Source organism: Pygoscelis adeliae, unplaced genomic scaffold (assembly GCF_000699105.1).
Source record: "Pygoscelis adeliae isolate BGI_AS28 unplaced genomic scaffold, ASM69910v1 Scaffold317, whole genome shotgun sequence".
Classification (NCBI taxonomy): Eukaryota; Metazoa; Chordata; class Aves; order Sphenisciformes; family Spheniscidae; genus Pygoscelis; species Pygoscelis adeliae.
Window position 1 is genome coordinate 469,505 of NW_008825155.1, and position 13,923 is coordinate 483,427.

At 43.9% G+C, this 13,923-nt stretch overlaps 1 protein-coding gene across 1 annotated transcript in view; it reads left to right on the forward strand.

Annotated features, from left to right (window-relative positions):
* Positions 1-13,923, forward strand: part of NEURL1 (neuralized E3 ubiquitin protein ligase 1) — a 70,364-nt gene that overhangs the window by 47,054 nt on the left and 9,387 nt on the right. The window contains exon 4 of the mRNA XM_009328451.1: positions 6,225-6,905. Coding sequence (XP_009326726.1) covers positions 6,225-6,905 — 681 coding nt within the window. The remainder of the gene's footprint in view (positions 1-6,224; positions 6,906-13,923) is intronic.

Below are 13,923 nucleotides of genomic sequence, written 5' to 3' on the forward strand. Positions count from 1 at the left end.
CGGCCTCACCAGTGCCGAGTACAGGGGCACGATCACTTCCCTACTCCTGCTGGCCACACTATTTCTGATACAGGCCAGGATGCCATTGGCCTTCTTGGCCGCCTGGGCACACTGCCGGCTCATGTTCAGCCGGCTGTCGACCAACACCCCCAGGTCCTTTTCCGCCAGGCAGCTTTCCAGCCACTCTTCCCCAAGCCTGCAGCGCTGCATGGGGTTGTTGTGGCTGAAGTGCAGGACCCGGCACTTGGCCTTGTTGAATCTCATACAGTTGGCCTGGGCCCATCGATCCAGCCTGTCCAGGTCCCTCTGCAGAGCCTTCCTACCCTCGAGCAGATCAACACTGCCGCCCAACTTGGTGTCGTTTGCAAACTTACTGAGGGTGCACTCAATCCCCTCATCCAGATCATTGATAAAGATATTGTAGGGGCCACTGACTTCAAGATGTCTTTTGGTAGCTTAGCACCTCTGAAGTTCCTTGGTCACGGGAATTATACAATGAGCACCAGTACTCACTAAAAATACTATTACCCAGTGAAGTGAGGGATTAAGAGAAGAAAAAAGCACTTGTGAAGAAGTAAAGCAAAGAACAGAAGGAAGGAAAGAACATGGGGCTGTGCATGGGAAGGGAAGGACCACACCAGCAAGGTTCTGACCTTACCAATTTTTTAGTCTTTGCTTAGTAGCCGAGGTCAGAAATGTTCTCCAGATGCAAGGAATAACTAGGTTGTTCCTTGTTTTCTCAGCATTTCTCTCTCCTGGGAGGGAAGATCATTAGAAATGGGATAGGTTCTTAGGTTATCAGTCTGATTCCCCAAATTTTAAGGTTTTTTTTGTAGTAATAAGTTTCAAGATTGGTTTATTTATACTAGGTCTTCCATAGCTCATTCTGGAGAGAGGTTGCAGCCCTCATACTCTGAAGAAATGCAATTCATGTAAGGCTATAGGATTACACCAATCTCAGAAAACTCAAGAGGAGGAGATCTGTGTCCCTAGAGCTTGCAGTTAAATACTGGACTCTGCAAGTTTCCAGCATGTGTGTGCGTGTGTGCTGAGTTTGCTCTGCTTTCTCAGATCCTTTACAGGTGTGTGAATACTGGCTGCTCATGACCTTGGAAAGTCAAGCCTTCAGGCAGTAACAGACAGTACTGAAAAAGAAAAAGAGGAAGGAAATAATGATTTGACAGTCTGACAGCAACACATCCCCTTTGGGTTTGTGTGGGGCTGAGCTGATCTTTGCATGCTGGTGATTAGAAATGTGTTTGTGTTTGGATGTTCATGTAGCTATATTAAATGTGCATATATGTGATATCAGTAATAAATATGTATTATACATATTATACATGTTTAAGGAAATAGGTGATTTTAAGAAGACAACATTTGACAGTCATTCAAAAAAAAGGTGGTAGTGAAATACTTCTGATCTGGATGCAGCGATTACAGCTGTATCTGGCTGCTCACCAGCTGCTTGTAGGTGCTGTTTTAAAGTGTTACTGCAGTTTCATTGAGTCTGCATGAAGCAGGAGGCTCTTCCATGCCCTCTGAGCAGGAAAACAGAGAGCTTTGAAGCCTCTGGTTTGAGGAAGATACTTCAAGTTAATTTTCTGTGTAAGGCATCAGCTGCTGAGAATCTAAATTTTTTAACCCCACTAAAGACGAGAAAACAGGAGACGGCTGACCTCAAGTGCCCTTCAGTTGTACTTTGTTACTCCTGCTCACTTTTTTTCTTAAACAAAGCCAGAAAAAGATACAAGGGGATTTATGAAGTTAGGCATCCTTTACAAAAATTCAGTGTCTCAGATTCTCCAGCTGAGGAGCAGAAAATTTGTATTTAGTAGAAATCCATTCCACTTTGGCTATGTCTATATTGCTACCAGAAACTTTAAGTCTCTAAATCTGGCATTGGCATCATAACTCCACTGATGCAGAGCTCAGCAAAACCTCTCTGGAAAGCTACCTGGGCAGCCAGCCTGCATCGAGCTGCCGTGGTCACAGCCAGCTTGCTGGTGGTACCCCAACCAGCAGGGTTAAAGCTTGCTCTGGTGACTCAGTGAGAGCTGTAGTCTTCACTCACAAGTCCATCTATTCTCACCCAAGGAGGTCTCTCACCAGTTGACTTTTCCCAAAGAAACACTGCCAACTGCCTTATATAGGAAATTTTATAACCTTGAATATTTAATAAGAAGGGATGATTTCTAAATTCTTCAGGCTGAAGCTGAGTGATCTCCTTGGTAATGGGCCATTGGACCCGTTTCGTATTTTACAGTCTCGTCACATAAAGTCATTCCATCTTTTTGATGTGTGCTCCAGGTTTGTCTCTGCAAATATAAATGTGCCTGAACACTCCTACATGGCGAGTGCCTCCTTTGCAGGCATTAAAGGTCAGCTGTAAATGTTTTGCAGGAGTAAGGCTGTGTTATGGGCCACTCCAGCATGAACAGCTTGGTCTGTGTTTAAAAAGTGACAACTGAAGCTCTAGTGGAAGAAAACAATTCGTTCCTGCGCATCTTCTGGTGAAAGAAACTGCTCAAAAAGTCATTCATATGTTTCACATTTCACCAGAATTGTTCTTTCATAGCCCTTGGCTGTTATCAGTTATTCTGGGTAAATGGCGTTTCACATCTCTTCCAACTTACCTACCACCCCAAAAGATTAATCCCACTTTTGTTTTACTTTATATTAAATGTTTTTTTTTTTTTCCTTCTTTGGCTGGGTATTTTGTGATTTATAAAAACATAGAGCCCTGGAGCACACCAGCATCACTTAGAGACTCATCTCTCTAAATTTTCACAAACCCACTTCAGATACCAGTAAACTGCAATCCACGGGTATTTGCAAACATTAATGAACTAAGTTTCACAGTCAATCCCATATGCTTGGGACATCTTATCCCTTAAGTGGCTAGGCATCTGAGCTACCGATGGATTTAAGTAAAACAGTTGGATGTGTAACCCTGGTTTGCTATCACTGCCATGTGTCTTGTCTGCAAAAGAACTCCATCTCTCTTAACCTCTTTTCATACGGAAAAAGATATTTTGTCCAGCAGCCAAAGGGAAATGCAAGCATCCTGGTGGAAAACAAGCTGTTTCAAAACCCTGGCTGCAAGCTACCCACACATCACAGTTGTCAGCCAGGCTGCACATGAATAGTTACAGGGAATAAAATAGGGAGGACCTTCTGTTCCTATTCAGAAAGGTCTCTACCCATTCACCTACACCAAGGATCGTCGTCAGCTGCTAGTATTTGTTCTCCTATTTGGGTTTCCAGCCAAAGGAGGGTAAAATAAGTCTAATTCTATCCAGGAGGAGCACTTCCAATGCAAATGCTAGCCCATATATTACAAAGCATTAATGCGACTTATTCTCCCTTCTAAATTACTTGGGGTAATTTCTGATTTTATTTATTCCTCCTTTTCTTTAATTAACTTCTGGGAAGAGAAGCTGAAATATCAGTATGGGGAAAATCAAATATGAGGAACAAAGCTCATTTTTATTTTGAAACTTATAATAGCAGTTTATTTAAAGAGGAGCCTGGAATAATCCAGTTTAAGCAAAGCAAAGAGCTCTACTGAAGCCAAACTGTGTGGGTGTGCTCTTGTCAGGGCTCCCAGAAGAGGAGGGCAAGAAAGGCTGTTAGTCAGACCTCAGATATTGCAGGAGATGTTGGTTATTCAGTAACTGGCATTTTTCCTTGGCACCAGTACAGAGCCACTACTCTGGTGTACTGGGAGAGGGTGCATCCCATTGGGAAAATCCTCAGATAACCTGAGTTCCTGCTCTTTGTTGTCGTAAAAGAAAATTCCAAGGACACATGGAAGAGGTGCCCACTGCAAGGGCCTGGCAGGTGGGTTAGGAACGAGTCTCTGCTCCTCTGCCTCTTCTTGTTGTTCCACCTTGTGCCGTGTCTGCGGCAGGTCCCAGGCTGGGGTCTGGCGGTGTTGTTTTGTGCCACCTGCCGGGGACTGTGTTGTGTAGGGTGGTCCCACCTCATGTCGTTTGGACCCAGGCTTGAAGCCACAACAGTCTTCAGGCATAGCTCCCGGAAAGGAACAGTCAATATGGGTCATAGCTTATTACAACGTTTGCAGACAACTACCCACATGCTCAATTTTCTCACAGCCAATAGTCTCCTGATGCTACGGGCTTCTCAGAGTTCAGAAAGCCAAGCAGAAGTATAAATCCTTGCGTCATCTCAGCTTATGTTTATAATCTGTTTAAATAATGTTTTTTTCTCAGTATATTGCTCTTAAAAATTTCTATGGCAACAGTGTAGCTAAGGATACGTAGGGAGGACCTTCTGTTCCTATTCAGAAAGGTCTCTACCCATTCACCTACACCAAGGATCGTCATCAGCTGCTAGTATTTGTTCTCCTATTTGGGTTTCCAGCCAAAGGAGGGTAAAATAAGTCTAATTCTATCCAGGAGGAGCACTTCCAATGCAAATGCTAGCCCATATATTACAAAGCATTAATGCGACTTATTCTCCCTTCTAAATTACTTGGGGTAATTTCTGATTTTATTTATTCCTCCTTTTCTTTAATTAACTTCTGGGAAGAGAAGCTGAAATATCAGTATGGGGAAAATCAAATATGAGGAACAAAGCTCATTTTTATTTTGAAACTGTGCTTCCCTTATAATAGCAGTTTATTTAAAGAGGAGCCTGGAATAATCCAGTTTAAGCAAAGCAAAGAGCTCTACTGAAGCCAAACTGTGTGGGTGTGCTCTTGTCAGGGCTCCCAGAAGAGGAGGGCAAGAAAGGCTGTTAGTCAGACCTCAGATATTGCAGGAGATGTTGGTTATTCAGTAACTGGCATTTTTCCTTGGCACCAGTACAGAGCCACTACTCTGGTGTACTGGGAGAGGGTGCATCCCATTGGGAAAATCCTCAGATAACCTGAGTTCCTGCTCTTTGTTGTCGTAAAAGAAAATTCCAAGGACACATGGAAGAGGTGCCCACTGCAAGGGCCTGGCAGGTGGGTTAGGAACGAGTCTCTGCTCCTCTGCCTCTTCTTGTTGTTCCACCTTGTGCCGTGTCTGCGGCAGGTCCCAGGCTGGGGTCTGGCGGTGTTGTTTTGTGCCACCTGCCGGGGACTGTGTTGTGTAGGGTGGTCCCACCTCATGTCGTTTGGACCCAGGCTTGAAGCCACAACAGTCTTCAGGCATAGCTCCCGGAAAGGAACAGTCAATATGGGTCATAGCTTATTACAACGTTTGCAGACAACTACCCACATGCTCAATTTTCTCACAGCCAATAGTCTCCTGATGCTACGGGCTTCTCAGAGTTCAGAAAGCCAAGCAGAAGTATAAATCCTTGCGTCATCTCAGCTTACGTTTATAATCTGTTTAAATAATGTTTTTTTCTCAGTATATTGCTCTTAAAAATTTCTATGGCAACAGTGTAGCTAAGGATACGTTAAATAAAAGTAATTTAGGCATTAAAGGCAGGTGATTATGTTCCTTAGAAAAAGAATCAAATAAATCGATGATTAGCTCTTGAAACAGCAGGTGAGACTAACAAAGAGGATAAGGTGCAATTCTGTTGCCACTGCTGGATTTGAATGTGTACGCATCATCTTTCTTTGTTACATATCTGTGGATTTGATTTTTAATTATTTGTCTTGGAGATAATGAGTGATTGTATGTTATTTATAGAAAACTGCATATTCCCAAGTTCTGCACTCTGAAATCTGTACTGGTTTGCAGTGAGCACCAGAACACTAATGATTAATTATATTCAGGAATATTAATTAAATTTCATATGATGATAAATAAATTAGAACTGAACATAGGATTTGTTTTAAAATAAAGGAATGTGCAGTTAGATATTTATTTCCTAGATCTATGAGAATTACTTTATTGTCTATAAAGAGAGCATGAAAACTCGCAGCCTGTATAGATATTGATTGGTATGTTCAGGGTGTATTTCAGATATTTACCCTCTGTTTGCCCTCTCCAAGGAGATCCTCCCCTGGTCAATTCTTTCCATCGATTTTGAGTCTGCCTGCTCAGAAGCTGAAAATGGTGATGCTGGTGGGGAGACTACAATCGATTGCAAAAACATGTTATGATACTCTGCTTCCATATTTTAAAGGGGAAAATTTATTAATGGCAGCAGGTCTCTGATTTTCCCTTTTAATCATATCAATCAAACCAATAGCGATTTGCAAACTCCTGGACATTTTCATTTTCTCTGAAGTGACCCCTTTTTTGTTTTCTCTCTCCCTGCAGACAGTGAAATCATTCCTCCCGACTGCCTGCGGCCCCGCTCCTTCACCGCCATCCGCCGGCCCTCGCTGCGGCGGGAGACGGAGGACACGCGCCTCTCGGTCAGCCTGTGTGACCTCAACCTGCAGGAGGAGACCTTCCACGTGACGGCCACCACGTGTCCCATCCCACAGAACTCCCTTAACTCCCAGCACTCCCACCTCCTCCCCTCCCAGCTGGAGAGCGACCTCCGCTTTCACCACCTCCGGGGACCCCACGTCAAAATCCTCGACGACCAAACCGTGGCCCGTCTGGAGCACGCCCGGGAGGAGAGGACTTTGGTTTTCACCAACAGACCCCTTCGGATCAACGAAACCATTTTTGTCAAAATCAACAAGTCCAATGCTGTGCGCACGGGGACGCTGTCCTACGGGGTGACGTCCTGCGACCCCAGCACCTTGCGCCCAAGCGACCTCCCCTATAACCCCGAGTCCTTGGTCGACCGAAAGGAGTTCTGGGCCATCTGCCGAGTTGTGGTGCCCCTCCAGAGCGGAGACATCCTGGGATTTATGGTGAATTCAGATGGTGAGCTGCACTTGAGTCACAATGGTGCCGGCACTGGCATGCAGGTCTGCGTGGACTGTTCCCAGCCCCTCTGGATGTTCTTCGTTTTACACGGCGCGGTCACGCAAATTCGATTGTTGGGTATGTCAGACCCCCTTTTTCAAACCTCACACACAAAACAGCAAGGTGGGATGCATCATGGGGGGAGGGTGAAGGGAATGGATGGCTCCCTCTCTGCTCTAGGATCAGGTACAAATTTTGTTTTTATAAAAGGAAAAAAAAATATACAAAGGCACATATGTAGCACATGGATATGAGTTACAAGAATTACCTCTTTGCACTTCTTTAGTATCCTTCACTTGATGGTCTCAAAGCTCTTTTCAGGTAATGAATTAAGCTTCAGAGACCTGCATTAAAACACAGATGAGTCACCACTGACCTAGAAGCCAGGAAGGAGGAGGAGAGGTGCTTTGGGCTGGGCTAATGTAGGGCATAGCCAGCAGGAAAAATGAGATCTGATTCCCTTTTCTGTGTGTTAGCTATCTGGCATGACCGATTCCCAAGAAGAGCAGTCCCTTTGCTCTCCCCAGGCTCATATGTGAGAGGCAGGCTAGCAAGCAGAGAGGAAGCCCTGTGCCTCATGATCCTGGTAGTGCACAGAGCGTGGCACTGACCAGCTCAACAGGAGAGGGGTTTCCTTGTCCTCCAGACTTAAGACAGTGTAGCTCATACAGGTTGATGGACCTCTGAAAAGCTGGCCTCTTTCTCTTGATATTTTTGCTCTGTTTTTAAGCTCTGTTATCTGAAGTACTTCATTTAAATGCTGAAATTCATGTTTTGAAGATGTGGAGGGAAAAGCCTTGAAATAGCATTTGCTCAGGATCAAACTGATTTTTTTGTGTGTGTGTAAGGCCAATTGTATGAGGTTCAACAAGGCTAAGTGCTAGGTTCTGCACCTGGGTCACAACAACCCCATGCAGCGCTACAGGCTTGGGGGAGAGTGGCTGGAAAGCTGCCTGGCGGAAAAGGACCTGGGGGTGTTGGTCGACAGCCGGCTGAACATGAGCCGGCAGTGTGCCCAGGCGGCCAAGAAGGCCAACGGCATCCTGGCCTGTATCAGAAATAGTGTGGCCAGCAGGAGTAGGGAAGTGATCGTGCCCCTGTACTCGGCACTGGTGCGGCCGCACCTCGAATACTGTGTTCAGTTTTGGGCCCCTCACTACAAGAAGGACGTTGAGGTGCTGGAGCGTGTCCAGAGAAGGGCAACCAGGCTGGTGAGGGGTCTGGAGAACAAGTCTTATGAGGAGCGGCTGAGGGAACTGGGACTGTTTAGCCTGGAGAAAAGGAGGCTGAGGGGAGACCTCATTGCTCTCTACAACTACCTGAAAGGAGGTTGTAGCGAGGTGGGTGTCGGTCTCTTCTCCCAAGTAACAAGCGATAGGACAAGAGGAAATGGCCTCAAGTTGCGCCAGGGGAGGTCTAGATTGGATGTGAGGAAAAATTTCTTTAGTGAAAGAGTGGTTAAACATTGGAACAGGCTGCCCAGGGAAGGGGTTGAGTCACCATCCCTGGAAGTATTTAAAAGGCGGGGAGATGAGGCGCTTAGGGACATGGTTTAGTGGGCATGGTGTTGTTGGGTTGATGGTTGGACTCGATGACCTTAAAGGCCTTTTCCAACTTAAATGATTCTATGATTCTATTAAAATGCCCCTCTTACCCAACAGGAAAAAAAAAACACAACCAAAAGCCAACAAACGCCTCCTTTTTTAGGATTTATAGACAGTCTTTGAAGATAAATTTTGGTGAACACACACGTCTCTGCAGGGTCCAGTTCACCTTAATCACAGTCTGAAGTGCCCTATATAATTTGCTTAAAGTTGACCATAGGCCTATGCTGTGAGTGTTTTGTGGCTGTTAAAGGCTCATAGATGACAAATGTAATACTGCAGTTTACTGCCAGGAGCCCAAGGCTCAGTCTCTGATAATTCAGCCTGATTACATTTGTTGTGCATACTGTATGTAATCTATGGATAGCTCTGCTCTCCACCAACATGCCATTGTGATAATGGTAGGTGAAGTCAGACAGACCCCAGTAAAGTAAGAGATTAAATGCTCCTGTATACGTTAGAAGGAAAACATCCTCAGGTCGTTGAGCTGCTGGTAAAACTAAGTCATCGTCCAGTGCTTCCTTTCATATGAGATCACTAATTCTGGCAGTTTTTGCACAAAGAGAATAGTCTGTTTGCAGTAGGTCCTGAAACAGGGCAGAGAGGATGTGTCTCACCAGAGGGACAGAATTACGTCCTCATACAGAATTCAACAGAACATGGACTTGAACGCAGGCCTTCAGCACCCTGGGCAAACCTCCCGCTAAGCAAATAATTTCCTAGTCCCTGTGTATGTCCTCCCTACCTGCTCACAAGTTCAGCCCAAACCAGTACACTCCCAGGGCATGTTTTAGATAAATCTGTTTGGATCCATGAAATGAAATCTGCTGAGTTGGAAAACTCCTCACTACCTGTATTTGTGACCACATAACAGACTTTTCTGGCCTTGGTCACTGGAGGAGAAGCTGAAAATGGGCTATTGTTCTTAAGTGAGATGTAAGTGAAAAGAACCAGACTTGCTGACCTTGCCTCTCCCAAGGAAAGGATAGGACCCTGCTGAGCGTACAGCTTCATCCACGTCGGCTTGGGCAGCAAGCTGCTATCTCCCAGTTAAAAGCTATGAAATTGGAGCTTGCCTATAATCTTTAACAGGTGTTAAAATACAAATAGAGCTTTTCAGACCTATGTTTCCAGTATAACAATGCTGGGAGCAGTACAGTCCCAGTATCAGTACAGTATCAGTACAGTGCAGTGGCCCAGAGAAGAGCACTGACACTGTCCCAACGCTGCACATCTCTGCAACTGCAGTAATTATATGGATCAGCAATATTCCTACAGAAGGCAAAGAAAATAATGAACTCCCATCTCTAGCTTTTGCAATGTTATTAGGGAGGTGATGTGCACTGTTTGCACTACAGTCGAACAGATTATGGTGCTTGCCATAATATCTGTCATTATAATATTAGAAAATGTAAGAAGAATAGAAAGTGTTCATCTTTCTAATGTCAAGCTCCATCTTCAGAATGCAAACAAGAGTAATTTTGTGTGATCTATCTTTTGTAGTTTGAGCTTTCACAGGAAGAAGACGTGTTTATAGTCATCTTTTTCTAGTTTTACTGGAAAAAGTGAAGTTCCATATCCTTGAAAGAAATGAGACACAAATACTGCAAGAGGCATAATTGTACCAAACCTATCTTAAATAGCAGATGTCATTCTATTTCTGGGGGCATACCATTATTAGATTAATCAAAGCAATGTTATGCAGTGTTAAGGGAACATCAGCGCTACAGCTGACTATAAAATGAAATGAAAGTTGCTGGTTTTGCTTCCTCTCCAGCTTTTCTGTTTTGTTTGGAGGATGGAGAAGGTGGAGAGCAGCAATGCCACTCTTGCACCTAGAGAAGGTTTATTTTTGACTCAGAAAACAAGATGGCTCAGAGTATTGATCACTGGATACTACATTTCACGCCTTGAGATTAGTTATTTGGTCCTGACTCAGAGCAGGACCAAGCTCTGGTCTCTCCTGGCTTGTGGCTTTACCACAGAAGCTGACATTTGCTGACCACAGTTATTCCACAGTGTTGAGGATACAACATTTATTTCCTATCTAAATATCAGGGGAGACCACCTCTACCTAGGCTGGTGGTCTTACAGAACTCTGTAAGAGAGGAGGGCAGCGTGGGGTTGGTTTGACAGTAAAGAATTCTGACTTCTGTTTCCATCTTGTCAATCTGGCATCATATATTGGCAATATATTTGCTGCAGGAGAAATAAAAAAGCAGAAAATAAAGATGAGGTTGGAAACACTATTTTTCTTTGTATCACCCCAGCAAAAGGAAAATAAATGAAACCCAAGCACCTCTATAGCCTATGGAGGCCAAAGTCATCTGTAGTGGGAGGTAGAAGGATGTCAATTTGTTGCAAAGAGAAGGTTAAAAGGCAACTTGACCACATGGAGGGAAAATAAATGAAAGAGGAGGGCACTTTAATGTAGCAGATAATAGCATAAAAAATATCAAGCTGCGGGAAAATGAAGGGACAGAAATTTAAATTAAACATAAGTGAGGGTAATTAACTACAGGAACCAGCTATTGAGGGAGGCAATAGATCTTTTTGTCAGGATTGGAAGCCTTTCTAAATATTTTGTATGTAAAGTGCTGGTCTTAATTCAGAAATTCTGTGGGTTATGTGCATAGGACAACCAAACAGAAACCCGGAACATTAGGCATGTAGAAATGAAACAGTCTTTGCATATCCTTTAGGAATTCCATTAGTTCAGGCGTGGGTTGTTTTTTTTCAGGCATCATTCCTGTGCAGTCGACAAAACCAGCCTATTAAATTTGATTTACTGCTTTCAGCTTTTGCTGGTAAGCATTTCAGCTCACACAGAGTTTTATCGATAGCTCTGAAAGGTTGAAATGAGCCCGTCTGGATACATTGGTCTGGTTTTGGTGGTGTAATTCATTTATGAAGTTAAATTGATCAACCCCATAAGGTTGTAAAAAGTATGACTCATGTCTGGAGGAGCTATCACAGCAATAAGTTTATATATTTAGTATTTGGGGATCTAACTGGTTGGGGATATTCTTTTATTTTCTTTTGTCTCAGAGTGAATCACCAGCACGTAAAACATCTTCTTTCATCTCCTTTATTTTGTTTTTTTTTTGGTGTGGTTTCCCTTGTGAATTTCATCCGTTCCAGTAATATTGAAGTTTTCTTCTGAGCAATGAAATAACATGTTCCATCAACAGTCATACTAATGAAGCTGAGTTGCCAACTTATCTGTGTCCTTTCTATCCATGCACTTCAGTAACTCCAGCCCCACCAGAACAGCTGCACCATATTGCCGCTCTCTGGATGTCTCCTAATGCTGGCCAAGAGCCAGCATTAGACCTGAAAAAAACAACCCAAGAGCCAGCATTTGGCATGAGTAAGTCTGTATTCACATCCATGCTGGATAAATGTGTGTGGGCTAAGCTCTCCTGCCTCCTTTACCGTGAGCATTGAGTTGGGGCTTCTGCTTAGCTGCCCATTGCAAGATATTTAGAAATCAACTCCATCCTTCTTTCAGACTTTCTTGAAATTGGTCAATGGGCTCAAAACTGGGGAGGCGAGGAAGGAAGAGCTGGCCAGTTGCTCCCTGACTGTCCCAGGACTCCAGCATCCAATGGCAGAGCACCTATCTCTTCCAAAAAAGTTATCCCCTCTGGGTGCAGTTATATACTTACTTTGCACATACAATTAACTGCAGCGAGCGTGCAAAATATTTAAATGATCGTTGGTGTGTACAGTTGTTATACACACTGCCCATGGTGCAGACAGCAGGTACAGTTTGTAGAAAAGTCTCTCACACAGGCAGGGAGAATCTGGGTTTTTGGTTCTCCAGCTCCAAATTTATAAGCTTCTCCTGTTTGAGAGAAGCTGGCTAGTTCTTTGCAGTAATAAATCACACACCCTCATCTCGGATCTCAGATGTGGCCAGTAGGTTACCCATTTGGGAACTTGATCCTTCTCCACCTTGGTTCATTCCAGTGATGTGGAAATTGCGGAGTTAAATACAGCACAAGAGAAACCTGATAAATGCATAACGTTGCACAGAAATGCAGATAATGAATCGCTTCTTTTAACAAGCATTCAATTAGAAGTGCCCCAGAGTTTTATCGTCCATGTTTTTTTTTTTATTTTGGAAACATTTCCCACTTGTATGGAAAATTAACTCATTAAGCTGACTGGGATCTAACAGGCCTGTGTCGTGTGGCACTTAACTGCCTGAAGTTCCTATGCACTGCAGGGTACATGGTATTTTATGGCGTTAGAGACTAGGGAGGAAGGGAGTTAATACTCAATGCCTCTTGGAAAGAAATCCACTTGTATTAATTGACACCTCTTCGTAAACCCTCCTATCATGCATGGTTTTATCTTTCATTGCAAGTGAAGTACACATTACTGATATTAAGTTGTAAGAGCTGCACAAAAGCATCACAGTGTCCGTAACTTCTGGGCTTGATTCTAGCACTGCACAGGGCTCTCCATTCACATCCTGTTTTATATTCATTGCTTTAAAGGAGAATTAGCACAAAGGGAAGCTGTTAGGAGATGACAGGTTGCTTAACAACTCGTGCCTTGGAAAACTGCACAGTCATGGAGAATGGGATGCAGTCAAATGGTTGTCCCTTGTGGTCGGTGTCAGCAATGTCAGAGTTAATACCTGCTTGTGGCACCTTTGTACCATCCAGCTAACGATCTCATCACACGTGACACATAATTAACCACACTTGCCACGGGTAAATCAGTGAGCATTAGCCTGTGTACTGAGGTATCAGCCAGCATCTGGGTAAAGGCTGGGTAAAGCAAGCGGACCTCCTCTAAGCAAAAGCCACAGGGCTTGCAAATGGCTTGTCCTCTGCACACTCTCCTTCACAAGAGCAGAAATTATTATCATCACTAGGATAATAAACTATCCCTGGCTGCAGTGAGATGTTCATAGTAATTGATGTATAGATCTCCCTTATCTCATAACGCCTTTGCCTGCCAACAGTGAATATACAGGATATGGGATTGTTTACCAGCCTGTCTGAATTGCAGCTTGTCTGTCAGGACAGATAAAAATCTGACTATTCTTTGAACTAACACTGGCATGAGTTAGTCATTCTGGCTACTGTGAGAGTGACATAGCAGACTAAACTCTTTCTTTTCCTTCTTTGTCAGATGCCTTTTCGTCCAGCAGGGTGTCCCACAGAAATTCAGAGCAGTGCTGGCCAAGAAAAGTGAAAGTGTTTGTTTGCTGTATGCATTTGCCACCCTATTTATACATGTCCCTCCTGGAGAAGCACAGAGCTTGGAGGTGCTGGGTTAGGGAGCAGTTTTCCTTTTGCTCACAGAACCACTTCTGCTCTGGTCTCCCAGATACTCTGAGCCAAATGGCCTTTTTGAGATGGAGCTGAAAAAAGTGCTGTTATGAACAGAAGCATTTTTGGTCAGGGTAATTAATATCTGTGATCTTTCAGAGGGCTTTTTGGTTTGTTTTTCTTAAACAAGACAAAAGCTCCAAC